The sequence below is a fragment of the Callorhinus ursinus genome, unplaced genomic scaffold, assembly GCF_003265705.2.
Source record: "Callorhinus ursinus isolate GAN/ISIS: 27379988/994484 unplaced genomic scaffold, GSC_fseal_2.0 scaffold12, whole genome shotgun sequence".
Taxonomy (NCBI): domain Eukaryota; kingdom Metazoa; phylum Chordata; class Mammalia; order Carnivora; family Otariidae; genus Callorhinus; species Callorhinus ursinus.
In genome coordinates this window covers 69,271,381-69,287,832 of record NW_027397074.1, presented here as the reverse complement: position 1 = coordinate 69,287,832, position 16,452 = coordinate 69,271,381, and the positions used below count along the sequence as shown (strand labels likewise).

General features: G+C 40.8%; 1 protein-coding gene across 3 annotated transcripts in view; it reads right to left on the bottom strand.

Moving 5' to 3' along the window:
• Positions 1 to 248: 248 nt before the first annotated feature.
• KLHDC10 (kelch domain containing 10) overlaps positions 249 to 16,452 on the bottom strand; it is a 59,606-nt gene continuing 43,402 nt past the window's right edge. For all 3 annotated transcript variants that reach the window (XM_025865633.2, XM_073899196.1, XM_073899197.1), the window contains 8 exons: positions 16,208 to 16,429; positions 14,212 to 14,366; positions 11,514 to 11,662; positions 9,624 to 9,708; positions 8,685 to 8,751; positions 8,059 to 8,106; positions 6,084 to 6,223; positions 249 to 5,444 (listed from right to left, as the gene is read on the bottom strand). In XM_025865633.2, the coding sequence (XP_025721418.1) occupies positions 5,235 to 5,444; positions 6,084 to 6,223; positions 8,059 to 8,106; positions 8,685 to 8,751; positions 9,624 to 9,708; positions 11,514 to 11,662; positions 14,212 to 14,366; positions 16,208 to 16,429 (1,076 nt within the window). In that variant the 3' untranslated portion in view covers positions 249 to 5,234. The remainder of the gene's footprint in view (positions 5,445 to 6,083; positions 6,224 to 8,058; positions 8,107 to 8,684; positions 8,752 to 9,623; positions 9,709 to 11,513; positions 11,663 to 14,211; positions 14,367 to 16,207; positions 16,430 to 16,452) is intronic.

Genomic DNA, 16,452 nt, shown 5'->3' with positions numbered 1-16,452 from the left:
CTGAGGGGAGCAGCGTTCTGTGGCGGGGACTGTTACGTGTCCAAGAGTTCCAGATGGTAAGCAGAGGGAAGGAGCCACAGCACACCATGGTGGAAGGCAGGTGACTCACAGACATTATAGAGAAAAGTGGACCCTGGTGGGTTGGGAGAGGGGCGGTGGAGGTGGGCGGGCCGATGCTTCCGTCACAGAGGTGAGCTCATACACACACACAAATTATCATCAGACAATCAAGGTAGCCTTGCACCAAATAGATTTGGAGAAGATTTATTGATCAGATTGTTTTTAGAAAACCAACAGCAAAACACTGACAAGGTACATAAATACAGATTGGACATTTTAGGGTAAATTCACTATTTTTCCTACTTGCCTGTAGGAAACCAGGTAAGGTGGAGAAGCTGTCCTGATCATATGGCATGCACACCAGACTGCAAAAGGACTTCCACACTATTGAACAGGACTGTGGCAAATAGCTTGAAAGTAAGGCAAGCATCGTGTGTGGCCTAAGCATACCCTGTACGAAGAGCCAAGCCCAGGCCTGCCCTCAGAGACTACGTGAGGGATTTCCCTTTCTTGCCTGCTTCTTCCAGTCAAATCCTCATCAGCAGGTGCCGTTACAGGGAGATGCCTGGCTCTGTCCCTGCTCAGACTCTGTGTACAAGGAGGTGGCTTTGGAGAAAATCAGTGTGTTTCTGATGCCTCCTTTGTATTCTAAATGTGCAACTAGTAAAACAGGAATTACTGCACCTTGGTGAAACTGCCTTTGACTCACCCTGGACACTGACTAAGCAGGGCCTTTAAAAAAACTATCAAGTAAAAAAAATAAAATAAAATCATGAAAATTAGACTAAAAAGATGGTACCACTTTTGAAACACACCTCAGAACTTCTTTTTGTAACACCAAGTAAGAGAAGAGGTCACTTTCCAGCAAATCCAGTGACCTCAGAAGGGAAACGCCGACACCGGCACGATCTGCGCAACACACACGGAGGGAACAGAGTCCTGCAGAGCCTGCCTCAGGCTCTGCCAACGCTCCGGGGGTCCGGAGGAATCTGGGGAACCAAAGCACTTGAAGCTAACAGGGACCAGTCTGGGGAGCTCATGATCACGGGACCATAAACCCTCATCCGTCCTGGAGCTCAATGGCAGAACAATGAAGAGAAGGAAAATGGCTTTTTGTGCTATATCAGAGTGCTGGCAGCTAGACAACTTAGTAACAGTGCCACTTTCTAAACATCTGTAAGACCACATAAAAACAAACCACTTTTACAGAATGAAGACCAACACAGACTTAGAGGAGAATTCAGCCTTTCCTACGTGCCAAGCTATATGGCTGGAAAAGGTATTTCCAAAGGAAAAATAAGGCTCCTGCAAGAACAGAGGAAAAGCAAGTATTTGTCAAGAGCCAAAGAAATGTGTTCAAATGGTGGGATTTCCTCTGCTTCATACACAGTAGCTGCTTCTTCCCATAGGTGCTGAGAGCTCTTTGGTGGTTAGAAGAGAGACAGCCTAGAACTCAGGGCAGGAACACTACGCCAAAGCAGAGGCGTGAAGAGTTAACATCTCAACTCAGGATTACCACCCGTGGGTCCTAATTTCAGCATTCAACAGCTGTCATCAAATTGACAATTACAACTAATAGGGCTGCTTATATGCTTGCTGGTTTCTAGCCCTCCGTGATTCTTCTTTTCATTTCTAACTACTTATTAGCCCCACTCCACTGAAAAGGAGGTGCCTGTGGGAAAGGGCTAGGGAGGAAGAATATAAATGAATCAATTGTTTCATAGAAAAGTTGAAACACTGATTAATTATGAATTTTAATTATCTGTGCTTTACCCTTGCTACTCTGGGTAACCAAAGGTCACTGTTAATAAACCTTTTGCTTAGAAACGTTAATGTTTATTATTATATGTTTAAATCTAGCTATGTAATGGAAATGAATAATTTAGAGCAAATTTTTACACCAAGTCACTAGGGCCCTGAAAAAAAATTCTGCCAGTGGAAAGGATTTCAGTTTGGCCCCTGAAGAACAGTTAAAATTTCCAACTATTCTATATTGGTTTATAGATTTTCCAGAATGTGGAAAATATTTTATTAAATGAAGAAAGCATCATTGTCTTCATTTAATAAAGTATTATGTTCACAGATAAATTAGTATGTACATGGGAGAACTGATAGTATTAAATATTAGATTTTAATTCTCCATTTAGGAAATTCCTTACAGGTAGACTTCCTTTTTTTGTGGGCAAAGAAATGTAGGAAGATATGCGCACGTGAGATAGTACAGAGATGACTGGGGAGGAGTCTCAACTCTAACAGACCCAAGGAATAAAAAGTCTTTAAGAACTGGAGTAAGAAAACACAGACTTGAAGATCCAGACTGACCAAGAGTTGGTTTATGCTAGCTGATCACATCTCAAATTCTTGGTATAAGTTGACTCTAAAGAATGAGCTGGCTTCCCCAAGGCAGATTAAAAAAAAAAAAAGTAGTCTACCTGCTTTATAGTTACACCCTATATATAATCTGTATATATTCATATGTGTTTCTATATATTGCACTTCAATTTACAGGACTGCAGGCAGATGGCAGGGAGTGCCTCAAAGCGGCAGAGACGCAACAGGCATAAACTTTCCTAAACCAAGTAACAGTGTCAGGAATTTAGGGCGCTGGTTTATAGGTACACTAAATGTCTGGGGACCCCCTATATAAAATTCTAGTTATCTACATTTAAGTCATCATACACACAGTCTCATTTGGCACCCAGAATGTGTGCATATGTGTGGTTCTATAGCACTCAGAGCTGGTCACACTACATCCTTTTCACTAGTGTTATATTAAAAGAAGACACTTTAGACCAAGGATATGTATTTTTTATAAAAACGTCACACACAAGGTCTTGGATGTCAGGCCTCCAACGTCTACCTCAAAGACTGCCCTCAGAAGGCTTAAATCCTTTTTTGCTACCAAGTGTGGATTGAACTGGACTCTCTTTCTAGCTCTCCAGTGTAGCAAAGCTAGAGACCTGCTTATTTCCCAAGGAGCATGGAGAGATAAGCACAGAGGCTGAGCATTCAGGATTTGGTCCCTATATAAATCCATGACAAAAATCCTTTAATCACCCTAGACAGCACAGCTTATTTAACTGGATATATTCCACCAAATATCCAGAGACCAGGCTGGAGTCATGCAGCAAAGCTTTGTCTTGAACTCATGGGGTTGCTCAACTGACTTGCTCTGGAGAGAGCTCCTCACTGGAGTAAGCTTAGCAGTGGGTGGTAAGAGACTGAATGTCAAATAGACTGGGTCATGGCAAGATGGGGGTAGGACTTCTAGAGGAGTTGCTCCTTTTCCTGCCTCTGCCCCATACCCCTCAGTCCCCCAAAAGGACCCAAACTCACAGGTGAGTGCTATTCTAAGACCTTGCAGACTATGGGCACCATGAACTCAACCCAACATGGATGGGATGTTCTAATAAGGCATGGAAGTTAAGACTCCAAGTCTAGAGACCACAGTTTTCTCTTGCCCAGAACTCAACAACGGATGGTAACTTTTTAGCCACAACTCAAAGGTGATTTTAAATCCACACATGAGCTAAAGCGATTCCTTCTGGGATGAAGGAAAAAAGAAGAGTACCTTTAAAAGCTAAGCGGAAAAGAGGCACTTAAAGGAAAAAATGTGTCCCAAATCTCCCATCTGAGTCTCCTGTTGTGAGGTGACCAACGGGATGATCAGCACTGTGCCTTCTTGTATGCCTGCAGCACCTTGCGTACACCTGAGGACTTCCAAATGCTCACATCTCAATGACTTGCTCAACTATCTAGCAGCCTGATGGCAAAGAAGTGAAAATTCAGGTCACTCCTTTCTTAGAGTTAAAATACAAAACAAACAAACAAAACAGAACTAAAACTTCACACCAAAAAACTAACCATCCTCAGTTTCATTCCTTCCTCATGCTAGTTTTTAAAATGATACTTAGTTCATCAGGAAGGATGACCTGTGGCCTTCCACCCCCAAGACCTTTTATCCAACAACTAGACAATTACTCACAGCACCATGCACATTGAAGGCAGACAACAAAGGGAGACAATAAGCTAAGGGAAAAATCAAGGGCCAGTTGGCTTTCCAGAGATAAAACCCGTTGCCTGAAAGAATGGCAGGTGTGTGGCCCGGTGTCAGAAAAGAAACAAGTTGTGAAGAGGAAGTGGCCAATATGACCATTGGGGCTCACAGCCTGGTGCCGAGGCCCTCCCTGCCCTGCTCTTCTCTGGCCTCTCACAAGTTTACTTTATGTCCCATGGCATTTATGCCACATATTTAGGGTCTACAAGTCCCCCCATGAAGAAGTCAAAGAGATACTTGAAAACAGGAATAAGCACAGGACAATTTCGAAACTGCCCAGAACGAAGAACTCTGACCACCATAAATTCCTTGGTTTGAAACGTTCTTGGTGCCATCATTTCTAAGAGCAACAATAAATAGCACGACTACAACACACACATAAGCCTTGTGACAAGCCAAATCTAACCATTGCTGGCACCATAAGGATGAGAAAAGAAATCACTGATCAAGAGTTGCTGAGCTGCTTGACTTGCCTCCAAAGTCAAAGGATGGGTTTGGGTATCTATGCAGCAAGATGTCAACCAGTGCTGCCACCAGATTCAGCTACTCAATTAGAAGCATCTTGGAAAACAGCTAGTTAAACATCTAGATTTGCATATAACCTGCACGATTCTCAAGGTTAGCCTTCTTGTTCTATCCTGAAACTTCTTATTGTTGTTGCTGGATTTAAATGTTTAAAATTTTTATTTTATTTTTATTTATTTTTTTGTCAATGATGCTGCTTTAATTTGTAGAGCATTGGCTGACATGGTCATAGTTTCAGAGTTCCTTTAAAAAATTATCTTATCTTGATTCACAACATTATTAAGGTACCTTCAGACTTTCCCTCAACTCCATCAAGGAGGAGGGAGTATGTGAGAGAGAGTGTGTGTGTGTGTGTATGTGTATGTGTGTGTGTGTGTTGGGGCAGGAGGGAGAGAAGCAAAGAAAGAAGCACAAGGGAAAGTGAGATTTCCATAAACTTAAAACCAATTTACAGAAAGGCATCTGATGTATTTTCTGAATAAGGCCTTGATCAGGGTAACCAATCCTCTTTGTAGTATATTCTACACTGCCCATAAATAAAGGAGTCTCTTTAAATTAACATTTCCAGTATCAATGAACAGTCCAGAAATCCTCATTTCAAGCGCTCGATGAGTCCCTGTGTGAGTCCAAGGTGCAGAAGCTGTGTTCGGGAGAGGTTTGCTAGGTTAGGGAAGGCCGCAAGCAGCTTCTCCCATGCCAGTTCCAGCAGGCTAGGTACCACCAGCCAGATCTTAAACAATGACCCAGTCCGTTTGTTTTCATGGATGTTCACCACTCCTCCATGAATGTACATGCAACCAGCCTATGAACAAATGGCAGTCAAAAGAGGATAAATTCAAATGGGAAAGAAACAGATACTTAGGCTGAAGAGTCAGCAAAAAAATGTACAATAGGCCAAATTGAGATGAGGTGAAGCAAAAAAGAATTTCTCACCGATCCCAACACAGTGCAGAGATCAAGAAGGGTTTAAATAACGAATGAGTTACTAGGAGAAAACTGTAGCTTTGTTTTTGTTTTTTTTTTAACTTCAACAAACATTAAACTAACATTATATTAAGTATTCACAGTGCCAAATACTGGGAATACAAAGATGAAAATAAAGGCCTTTGCCTTCGAGAAACTAGTGGGATCTTTAACCACAAGGCATCGTGGGGCTAGAGCTATTCTGCCCTCCCAGAACACACCTTTTCTATCCCTGCCAGGGCCTGAATGGCCACGTGCAGGCTTCCTTTTACAATTATGCTGCTCTTTTAAACTGTGTATGATGGTTTCTCTCCCCTTTTCTCAGAGGAAGGGCTAGCTTTGTTTTGAAGAAAGTTTTAGAAACACATTCTTAATCCAAGGTTGGTAATTTCAGAATCTTTTTCTCTTGCTAATATTGCTAAAAGTATTTCCTTATCACCTGCAACTATGTAAGGAAGATATGAAAACAAAAACTTACCGGTGTAACAGCTGCACAGTGAAAATAAACTGGCTCGGGCATGGTAGCTGGGAGCTTCACCCACTGAAAAGTCTGCAGGTTCAACTTCCAGATATCTCCCAGGATCACTTCTCCGTTATAGCCCCCACAAATAAACACATCTATTGAGAAAAGAGAGACCTGAGATCACACAAAAGAAAAGAGCCATGGCTATAGCATGTTTTGTAGTAGGTCACCTGGCTAGCTGACATGGGACTGGTTCTGCGGATCTCCCCCTACCACAGACAACTGTAGCTGGGTAGTCCTCTCCTGCTGCTGTCTTGTCCCTCAATAAAGTACAGACACTATTTTGGGATCTTTGCTAGGACTTGGGATGCAAGTCTCTAAGGAGGCTTCATGTCTGGGTCCTCAAATTCAAATACCTACAGGTGCCAGGCACAGGAAGTGAATGAACAAGAAGGTCCAGGGAAAATAAACAAACAGGAGTGCACATGCTCTAAAGGAGGAGATGGTGATGCAGCTCCCGCTGATCGATAATATGTAGAACTTAAGGTCCACAATTGCCAGATCTTCTGATTTTTCCAGAGGAGCTGGAAATCTGGATTTTTTTTTTCCTAAGGGAGACATTTTGATTTTTAAGTGTTATCCGCTAATCCAAAAATTTTTAATACATATATGAGCCAAACAAAACATAACTGCAGGCCACCAGTTTGCAAATTCTTCTTTCAAATAATGTTCTAGAAAGGATGGATATTTGTCTGCCCATACAGACAAATGTCCTCTATGTAGACATGTAACCTGAGGAGAAACATTCACTGCAATGTTCAGCTTGGGGGGCACAAAAGTGGTTCTTCCAAGCTTTCTTCAGCCAAAGGAGGACAGTGTGAAGCCCCATTTGATCTATACAGTTCTTTAAGTTCTTTCAACTTTCCCCAAAATCAGTTTTCATCATGGTTGTTGTTTTGTTTTTGTAAAGTTAGATAGTGGTAACTGGTCAACTTGTAACATTCAAATGAAATGCCCCAGACTAAGGCTGAATTCCACTGGTACGGTGCCTGGCCTCAATGAATCAAATGAGTAGATGTCTTCATTCAGGTCTAGATCAAGCTTAAGCCAATACTTAATTAAACTATAAAATACACTGGAAACGTTTTTGGCTAAGATTCAAGAAAAGTTCAGCTCCAAAGCAAAGTACAGCTTTGCTTCTTTGAGAGGCAAAGCTGAATAATCCCACTATCTATACATCTTATCCAGAAAGCAGAAGCATAATAAAAAGCACTTCTGTACTGGAGATGGCAGCATAATCCTAGTTAAATCCCAACTAAACTGCTGAAAGGATATGGGCTATGAAACTCATTTATACACACCTATCCTCCCAGGAAAAATGGAAGGTGGTATACCAAACTATAAACAAGCTGTAAATTAAAAAACAGGAGGGCTGTCCAAAGAAGAGTCATTTATCACACTCGGATGAAGTAGCCACAGCTGCTTTTGGAAGCCATACAATGCCTCTGTTGTAATATAGCCAAAGAATGAGCAAAGAGTCCTATTTGGCATCAGACAGAGCACAGAATAAACTTTATGAAATATCACTCCGAAGGAGTTATTGTAATTTTAAAACTATGTCCACCGAGGTCTTGATTATATGTCAAGATTATCAGTATTACCCACCATAACCACAGATATCTGTTGGGGTGGGGTGTTGAAAGATCAGGCTATATAATACGATCTGAAGAGAAACCAGAGTATAATAAAAGCTTATTTATCACCAAACTCTGAGCTCTCTGGTAACTGAGGGAACCCAAACACCACACCCGTATACTTTATGAAAACCACTAAAAGAAGCATAACTTTATGGATTTCCCTTTAAGTTTAAACTACAAGAAACAGACTCTTCTCAAAATTATGCCCTTTATATATATATATATATATATAAAGACATTCTCAGCATATACAATTACAAAAATGGAACTAGAATGTTCTTTAAAAACCTTACCATTTTTTATTTGGACACAACTGTGACATCTTCGGGCTGCAGGGAAACCTGCCCAATACATAATAAACACAGAAATTCCATTATTTACAGAAAGACTAAGACTAACACTGATGTGCCATGGAGAGAGACATACTATGAATAACTCACTTAAAACAATCCCATTGTTGCATTAAGCAAACATTGACTAGTCCTTCCAATCCTTCCTTATTTCACACTAAAATAAAGCCATCTGAGTCTCACTGTAACTGTACAATGTTCAGGTGCCAGGGGAACAAAACGGGGTGGTAGGGTCAGGGGTTACTAGCAGCTTTCCCAAGCCCTTTTACCCACAAAAAGACAGGTGGATCTTGATTCAAGTGTCTGCTTCCTAACCCACCTGGCTATGTGGCTCTGTCTGATGCCACATTTCCCTGCTTCCACAGAACTCAACAAACCCCATTAAAAGTCTCTGCACAATTACAGAGGAAGAATAATAATTGGACTAAGGAATAAAAATAATTTATAACACCAGCACAACAGATATTTCACTTGTCATATAACTCAATAAAAGTACTTTTTCCCCTCCAAAACAAGTAAAAATTAAAATATATTTATTAAAGATAAATGAATCGGTACTTTAAATTTACCTATTTTTTCATGGGGTTTTGTGGCAATTTCCTCCCATGCATTTGTTTCAAGGTTGTATGCATGGATCTTGGGGAGAGAAAAAAAAAGAAGATACACACATGTAAATAATTTTAGCTAGCCTGAAAACTGGATTTTTTTAACAACGGCCTATACAAACATGTATTCTTAGTTAAAATGTCTTCGTTTCTTTTGCCTTTCTCCAATCTTCCCTAATTCTAAAATTAGAAGGCAAAACATTAAATGAAGCAGTTGAAAGTTAAACAGATAGAGGATTCCAATTTTTTTTAAATCACAGGGAAAAAAAGAAAAAACTTGGAATTCTGCAACTGCCATATTTTTAACAATGAACATTTATCATTTTTATACCAGAAAAAAGTAAGTGTTGATAAGAAAATATGAGAACACAGGTTTGACAAAACTTGAAAAAGACCATTAAGGTTCCAAAGCAGCCCAGGAGCTCTGTAGCCTAATCTAGATTTCTCCCAGGAGATGTGGATTTAGCAATGACACAGGAATGGATGAATAAAAACCCCTCGGAGCACAGCTTCCTAAAGATGCATAGCCCTAAACATGATTGTTCTTTTTAGATATACAGCACTGACGGTGACAGAGATGTGACATCCCTAGCATCACGGTTCCAGTTCTCATCAGTTTCTCCATTCGAGCTACTATAGCTTCCTTCTAGTCACTTTCCTCATCCAGCTTATGCCGGGGATAATTTTCATGTATTTTCAATGTGTGATCAATATAATGGTCAACTGGAAAGTGTATCAGGGGCACAGAGTCTGGCCATATAAAAAGCATGTAACACAAAACAGGTGTTAATGAAGAACCTGTTCAAAAATTCAAGTATCTATAGTAACAGAATTATCTTACTTAGTATGAAACATGTCTCTCTCTATCCTTTTCTCTCTCCTTATTATTATTTTTAAATATACCTTGTTTAAGGAATAAGCTGTCCAGGAAGTACCACCTCCCAAGATGTAAATCCTCTGCCCATCATGTGCAATTTCATGTCTGTACCTGAAAACATACATAAAATCTCCTTATAATGAAGTGAAAAATGATCTACCTAAGATTTAGCCGCAAGGCTTTTTATTGGATAAGTATTCATAGTAATAAATTATTAGAGATAACCTAAGTGTTTAACAATAGTGAACTGGTTAAACGAACTATAGAATATACATAAAATGGATTAGTGTGCAACCAATAAGAATGTAGGCAGAGAGGACAGTTAATATACTGAGAACTTCTTTTCATGTCATTAACTGAAAAAAAAAAGTTATGTAAGAGCAGATAGGCTCTAATCCCATGAAAAATTTATAGATACACAAATATGCACAGAAAATGACTACAGAGATACATCTAAAATGTTAACCCTGGTTATCTCTAGATTTAGGTTTTATTTTTTTATTTTCTTCATTTTGCTTATTTGTCTTTTCTAGATTTTCTATAATCTTTTTGTGATAACTCTGTATAAGGGGGGACAATATTACAGAGTTTTTTAAAAAGTAATCTGTCTACATTTTATCAGAAACCCTAGACTATGGGCTTTCAAATTAAGATACTTATTTAGGAGTGCCTGGGTGACTCAGTTGGTTAAGCGACTGCCTTCGGCTCAGGTCATGATCCTGGAGTCGTGGGATCGAGTCCCGCATTGGGCTCCCTGCTCGGCAGGGAGCCTGCTTCTCCCTCTGACCCTTCCCCGTCTCATGCTCTCTCGCAAATAAATAAATAAAATCTTTTAAAAAAAGATACTTACTTAATAGACACAAAGATATCAGAAAAATTCTGCTACACAGAACTGTGAATATAGTGTGAAACACCTACCAGAACTTTTATCCAAGCAGTCTAGCTAGAAGCTGAAACAATTTATAATATGTCCATAAAATGATTCAAGAAGGCAACCATGTGAAAACGCTTTGAAAACTTAATCTAGTTCCTCCTTTCCTTAAGGCCCTGGTGCTGATAAAATACATTACATCAAAATTATTCCAGTAGCAGCCCACCTCCCAAGTCCTCACATGGTAGCTCTGCAATCATCAGCCTACTGACATACTACAATAAAGATTAAGTCTTCCTTAGCTAACCTCTATGCCATTTTGTTTAAAGGAAACAAAGAGACAAAGAGATAACTGGATTCATCTAAACAAAGTGAATAAAAAAGTATTTAGTATCTTTGCTTTTAAACTGGAGGGGGGAAAAAGTAAGTATTTCACAGAGTTTAATTCTAAGAGGCAACTCCTAGCAGGAAAGAAAAGTGAAAGGCCTAGGACTACTCCCAGAAGGCCGCTGGGAGCACCACGTGATGTTTGCGTGCTTAACAGGGCACTTCAAATGAATGTCCTCCCTCCCTCCCATCCACCCATCCATCCACCCACCCATCCGATCAATATTCACTGAGTACCACTATGGGAATTGAGTGCCACAGGCACTCTGGGCATACAGCTGCACGCAAACAAGCCAAAGAATCCCAATATGCAAGCTAAGAAGGGAAATCAAAAAGTAACTAGTGTAATTGTTTTGTCTGTAGTATAATATTTCATTACATTTGCTACCATTGGTTTCTTCTTCAAGGTGTTACTATCTTCCTAATGCAGAAAAAAAGAGATATAAAAGGAAATAACATGAGAAAAAATCTATAATTAAGGGGGGAAATATCATTCCTTAACCAGAAGACCTTTCTTCAATGCTGAACTGGGATCTACCAGCCAGTTGGCTATTCTAAACGGGCTGTAAGAGTTTTCTTCAAACTGTATTACCAATATTCTGAAAAAAGTCAAATCTTAGCAAGAAAGAATAAATATGCTTTGATCCTAGAACCTCACCTCTCTTCTGGCAGATCACAGGATAGGTTGTTTGGTTTCAGTTGTGTCCACTCTCTGGTATTGAGATCTAATTTGTGCAGGTCTGTGCTGTAAATATAGCCAGTTGTCCCTCCAAAAACATAAAGGGAGCCATTGATGATCGCCATGGCCTGGATAGCAAGGAAAGGTGAACACCACTGACTCATTAATGCCTGATTAAGAATATAAACTTATTAAATACCCCAAAATCAGACTTCATGAAATTCTCTTGTACGTTTTAATCTTCTAAAATATCAGACCTTTAAAAGATTAAAGATTTTAGGGGCACCTGGGTGGCTCAGTCGGTTGAGCTTCTGACTCTTGATTTCAGCTCATTCCTGTCATAGGTGTGGGATCAAGCTCCACATCATTGTGCTCCCCGCTCAGTGGGGAGTCTGCTTGTCCCTCTCTCTCTGCTCCTCCCCCCACGTGCACTCTTTCTCTCTCTCTCAAATAAATGAATAAATAAAATCTTTAAAAAATATACTTAAAAATAAATAAATAAAAGATTAAAGATTTTAGAGAACCCAGAGATTGTCTTTAGAATGTTACATGCAAACAATGAATCATGGAACACTACATCAAAAATTAATGATGTAATGTATGGTGACTAACATAACATAGTAATAATAAAAAAAAAAACGAAAGGTAAAGCTTTGAGGTGCCTGGGTGGTGCAGTCAGTTAAGTGTCCCACTCTTGGTTTTGGCTGAGGTCATGATCTCAGGGTTGTTAGATTGAGCCCTGCATTGGGCCGCTCAGCATGGAGTCTGCTTAAGACTCTCTCTCCCTCTCCCTCTGCCCCTTCCCCACCACATGCACTCTCTGTCTCAATCTAAAAAATAAATAAATAAATCTGAAAGAAAGAAAGAAAGGTAAAGCTTTGCTCAACTGGAAAGCAGTTCTCCCTAAATAGGGAAGAAGCCTGGATATTGCTTAAGGGTCCCAGCCAATCAAAGAATGCATACATCATGGACATGAGCATTTCCATACAAAGCTGCTTCTCTTTCTAAGCAGTGTGAAGAAAAATGCTTCTTCAGGAAGAAGAAGCAGATGTGAAAATAAGCCACCAGAACCCCTTAAGTAACATGTCTAAAGTTGGCAGTCCTAAAAACCTCACATTTTCCACCAGACTCCCTTCAGCATAAGTTCCACTTTTGTTATGGTCATTTCTCAGTTTTTTTTTTTTTAATGCCTCCTCTGGTGGAACACAGAGTTATCCAGTATGTACCTCTACACACAGCTCAGGAGGTATTTATCAGTAATAATGCTGGCCAGTTGAAAAAGAAGCTAAAGTTGTTTTAACCTTAGCCCATTACTCTCAAAGGGTCTCTGACATTGGTGGGTTGCTCCCTATCTTTTTGGATATAACTTTTCAAACCTAAGGTTTGAAGCACTGGAACCTAACTAGAAACTAATCTCCACATAATCTGTGTTTTAGCTCAGATTAGTCTGTATAAAAGTCCCTTCCAAGTGCAGAGATCATCTACTCTACTACTTAGGTCAGTAAGCTCTCCAAAGAATCATATCATTTTAGAGATGACAGCACCCTGACCATATGTTGAGCCCAAACTCTACTGGGAATGGGAGTAGAGATGGGGTGGGTCCTGACATTTAAAAATACTTCTGTATAGGGGCGCCCGGGTGGCTCAGTCGGTTAAGCGTCTGCCTTCAGCTCAGGTCATGATCTCGGGGTCCTGGGATCAAGCCCTGCATCAGGCTCCCTGCTAAGTGGAGAGTCTGCTTCTCCCTCTGCCCCTCCCCCTGCTCATGCTTGCCCTCTCTCTCTCTCATAAATAAATAAAATCTTAAAAAAAAAAAAAAAACTTCTGTATAGATCTAGGTCATGATCCCAAATTGGATTAGAAAAAAAGGAAAGGAGATAAGTAACCAGATTTGCAAATTATGATTTCACATCAGAACTGAAAAATCAGGGGTGCCTGGGTGGCTCAGTCGTTAAGTGTCTGCCTTCGGCTCAGGTCATGATCCCAGGGCTCTGGAATCGAGCCCCGCGTCGGGCTCCCTGCTCCGCGGGAAGCCTGCTTCTCCCTCTCCCACTCCCCCTGCTTGTGTTCCTGCTCTCGCTAGCTCTCTCTCTGTGTCAAACAAATAAATAAAATCTTTAAAAAAAAAAAAAAAAACTGAAAAATCAGAGGACGCCTGGGTGGCTCAGTCAGTTGAGTGCCTGACTCTTGGTTTTGACTCAGGTCATGATCTCAGGGTCTTGAGATCAAGCCCTGTGTGGGGCTCCACACTCAGTGGGGAGTCTGCTGGAGGAGTCTCTCTCTCCCTCTGCCCTCCCCCCACTCATGTGTGTGCTCTCTTTCAAATAAATAAATCTTAAAAAAAAAAAAAAAAAGAACCCTGGGCACTCGGGTGGCTCAGTCGGTTAAGCATCTGCCTTTGGCTCAGGTCATGGGATCCTGAGATCAAGCCCCTTTTCGGGCTCCCCACTCAGCGGGGAGCCTGCTCCTCCTTCTGCCTCTGCCCCGCCCCCTGACTCATGCTCTCTCTCTTCTCTCAATAAGTAAAATCTTTTTTGAAATATGAACTGAAAAATCAAAAATTAAACAGTGAATTCATTCTCTGTTTAAAAAAGTGGTAATAAATATTCTGACACTGTCCCCAGAACTAGAAAAATCAGCACTAATACATCCACCATGATTGCCCACAGATTGGTACCTGTCCATATATACGACTGGGTTTCTTCCCCCGACAGCTGAGTAAAGCCCATCTCTTATACTTCACGTTACACACGTGGACGTCATTGCCGTTGCTCTCACCAAACGGGATGCCTGTACCTCCAAATACCAAGAGGTTGTTTCCATGTAGCACAACTGGGGAAGGAGACGCACATTTCCATTATGTACTGGCTACCTGCAGTATGTTCCCACATAAACCCAAAATAACTGAGAAACTAAAAGAGTGTCTGCTTTAATGCTCTCAGAAGATAACTCAAAGCACTGACATCCAACTACTACAAAGTTCTGCAGAAAGGTTTAATTCACACTATGTGGACTATACCATATAGCCAGCTCATTGTTAGGTATGTGACACGTATTCAGTACATATTTGTGGAGTTCATGAAATACTGTGGTCTAACAATACTAAATGACAGGAACTATGGTATACCACTGCCACTGAAGACAGTTCAAGTATGTAGTAAAGAAGAGGAAAATGAAGTATCATCTTTGCCTCAGCAAAGACCCAGCAGGACTCTGGATGAAGGGATAAAAGGATCATTGTTTTTGCCAGGGGAATGAATGATCTCTACATTTTAAATGATGTTTCTGTCACCTTGATCTTCTACCAGATAAAAAGAAACACCAATATCCTGCTGGTAACTTTGGTGTTCTCTATATTTCTTCTGTTCCTACCGCGCACGCACGCACACACGCATGCACGCACAGGCATGCACACACGCACATATATTCTTTCTCTAATGACAAACACTCCTCAAATTGTGCTACTATATTATTTCAGTGGCATTTTTAAAAAGATTTTATTTATTTATTTGACAGAGAGAGACACAGCGAGACAGGGAACACAAGCAGGGGCAGAGGGAGAGGGAGAAGCAGGCTTCCTGCTGGGCAGGGAGCCCGATGTGGGGCTCGATCCCAGGACCCTGGGATCATGACCTGAGCCGAAGGCAGATGCTTAATGACTGAGCCACCGAGGTGCTCCTCAATGGCATTTTTAAAAATTGATTCGGGGGGGGCGCCTGGGTGGCTCAGTCGGTTAAGCGTCTGCCTTCGGCTCAGATCATGATCTCAGGGCCCTGGGATCAAGACCCACATCAGGATCCCTGCTCAGGGGAAAGTTTGCTTCTCTCTCTGCCCTTCTCCCCCTCTGGTTCTCTCTCTCTTTCTCTCAGATAAAAAATAAAATCTTTAAAAAAAATAAAAATCGATTCTTCAGTTGATATAGTCTGAGAGTCAACATGGGCTCTGGAGCCAGCAAGAGCTAGGTTTCAATTCTCATGTGACCTCAGTAAAGTTATCCAATCTCTCACAAATTAATTAATCTTCACAACAACGCTATGAGGTAAAAACTAATACTATCTTCTCTATTTTTACAGAAGATGAAACAGAAGTGGAGAGGGGTTTAAATACTTGCTGGTTTCCCAAAAAGAACCTTGCCAAGCTAGGATTTAATCCCAGGCAGTCTGGCTCCAGAGCCTGCACTCTTAGCTATTCTCTTAAGGCCTCTCTAATAGTCTCAGTTTCCCATTTGTACAATGGCAATAATTCTAGTATGTGCATCACAGAGATGCTGTGGGGTAAACAGATACTATGCGTGAAGTACTTTGTTCAAAAGTGATTATTGTCATTATAAACCCCCTCTCTTGATCCTCTACTACATTAAGCCTAGTATATATATGATACTTTATACTGAACCTGCTGAGATATTACTAATCCCATTTTACAGGTAAGGAACTTGAACCTAAAAATCATCAAGCAAGTAAATGGTACATAGCTAGATTCAAACTCAGGACTAGCCAACTCCCAAGTGATTCTGAATCACCGTGCTACATTATTACCACAGTAAAAAGTCTATCCCTTAACAGGGTTTAATCATATTACAGTATTATTACAAATTACTGACAAGAAGCACGTGACACTGACCTGTCCTCACAAACATTTCATAAAGTGAAAAGTTCAGAACTGCCTGCACTCACGTGACATAGATGCCAATTCCCGGGGCATGTAGCCATCTGTGCCCATCTGGTGCCATACTCCTGTAGCAAAATGATACCTCCAAAGCTCCCTGAAGAGAGGATAGTCTTCGTTATCTGGCCCTCCAGATTCATCATAATCTGGGTTATAACCTCCAAACACATAAAGGTTGGTATTATCTGCCACACAACGATGTCCACTTCGTGCTGGTGGAGGTCTGTGGCCTAGGAGAGAAGAAGACAGTTTT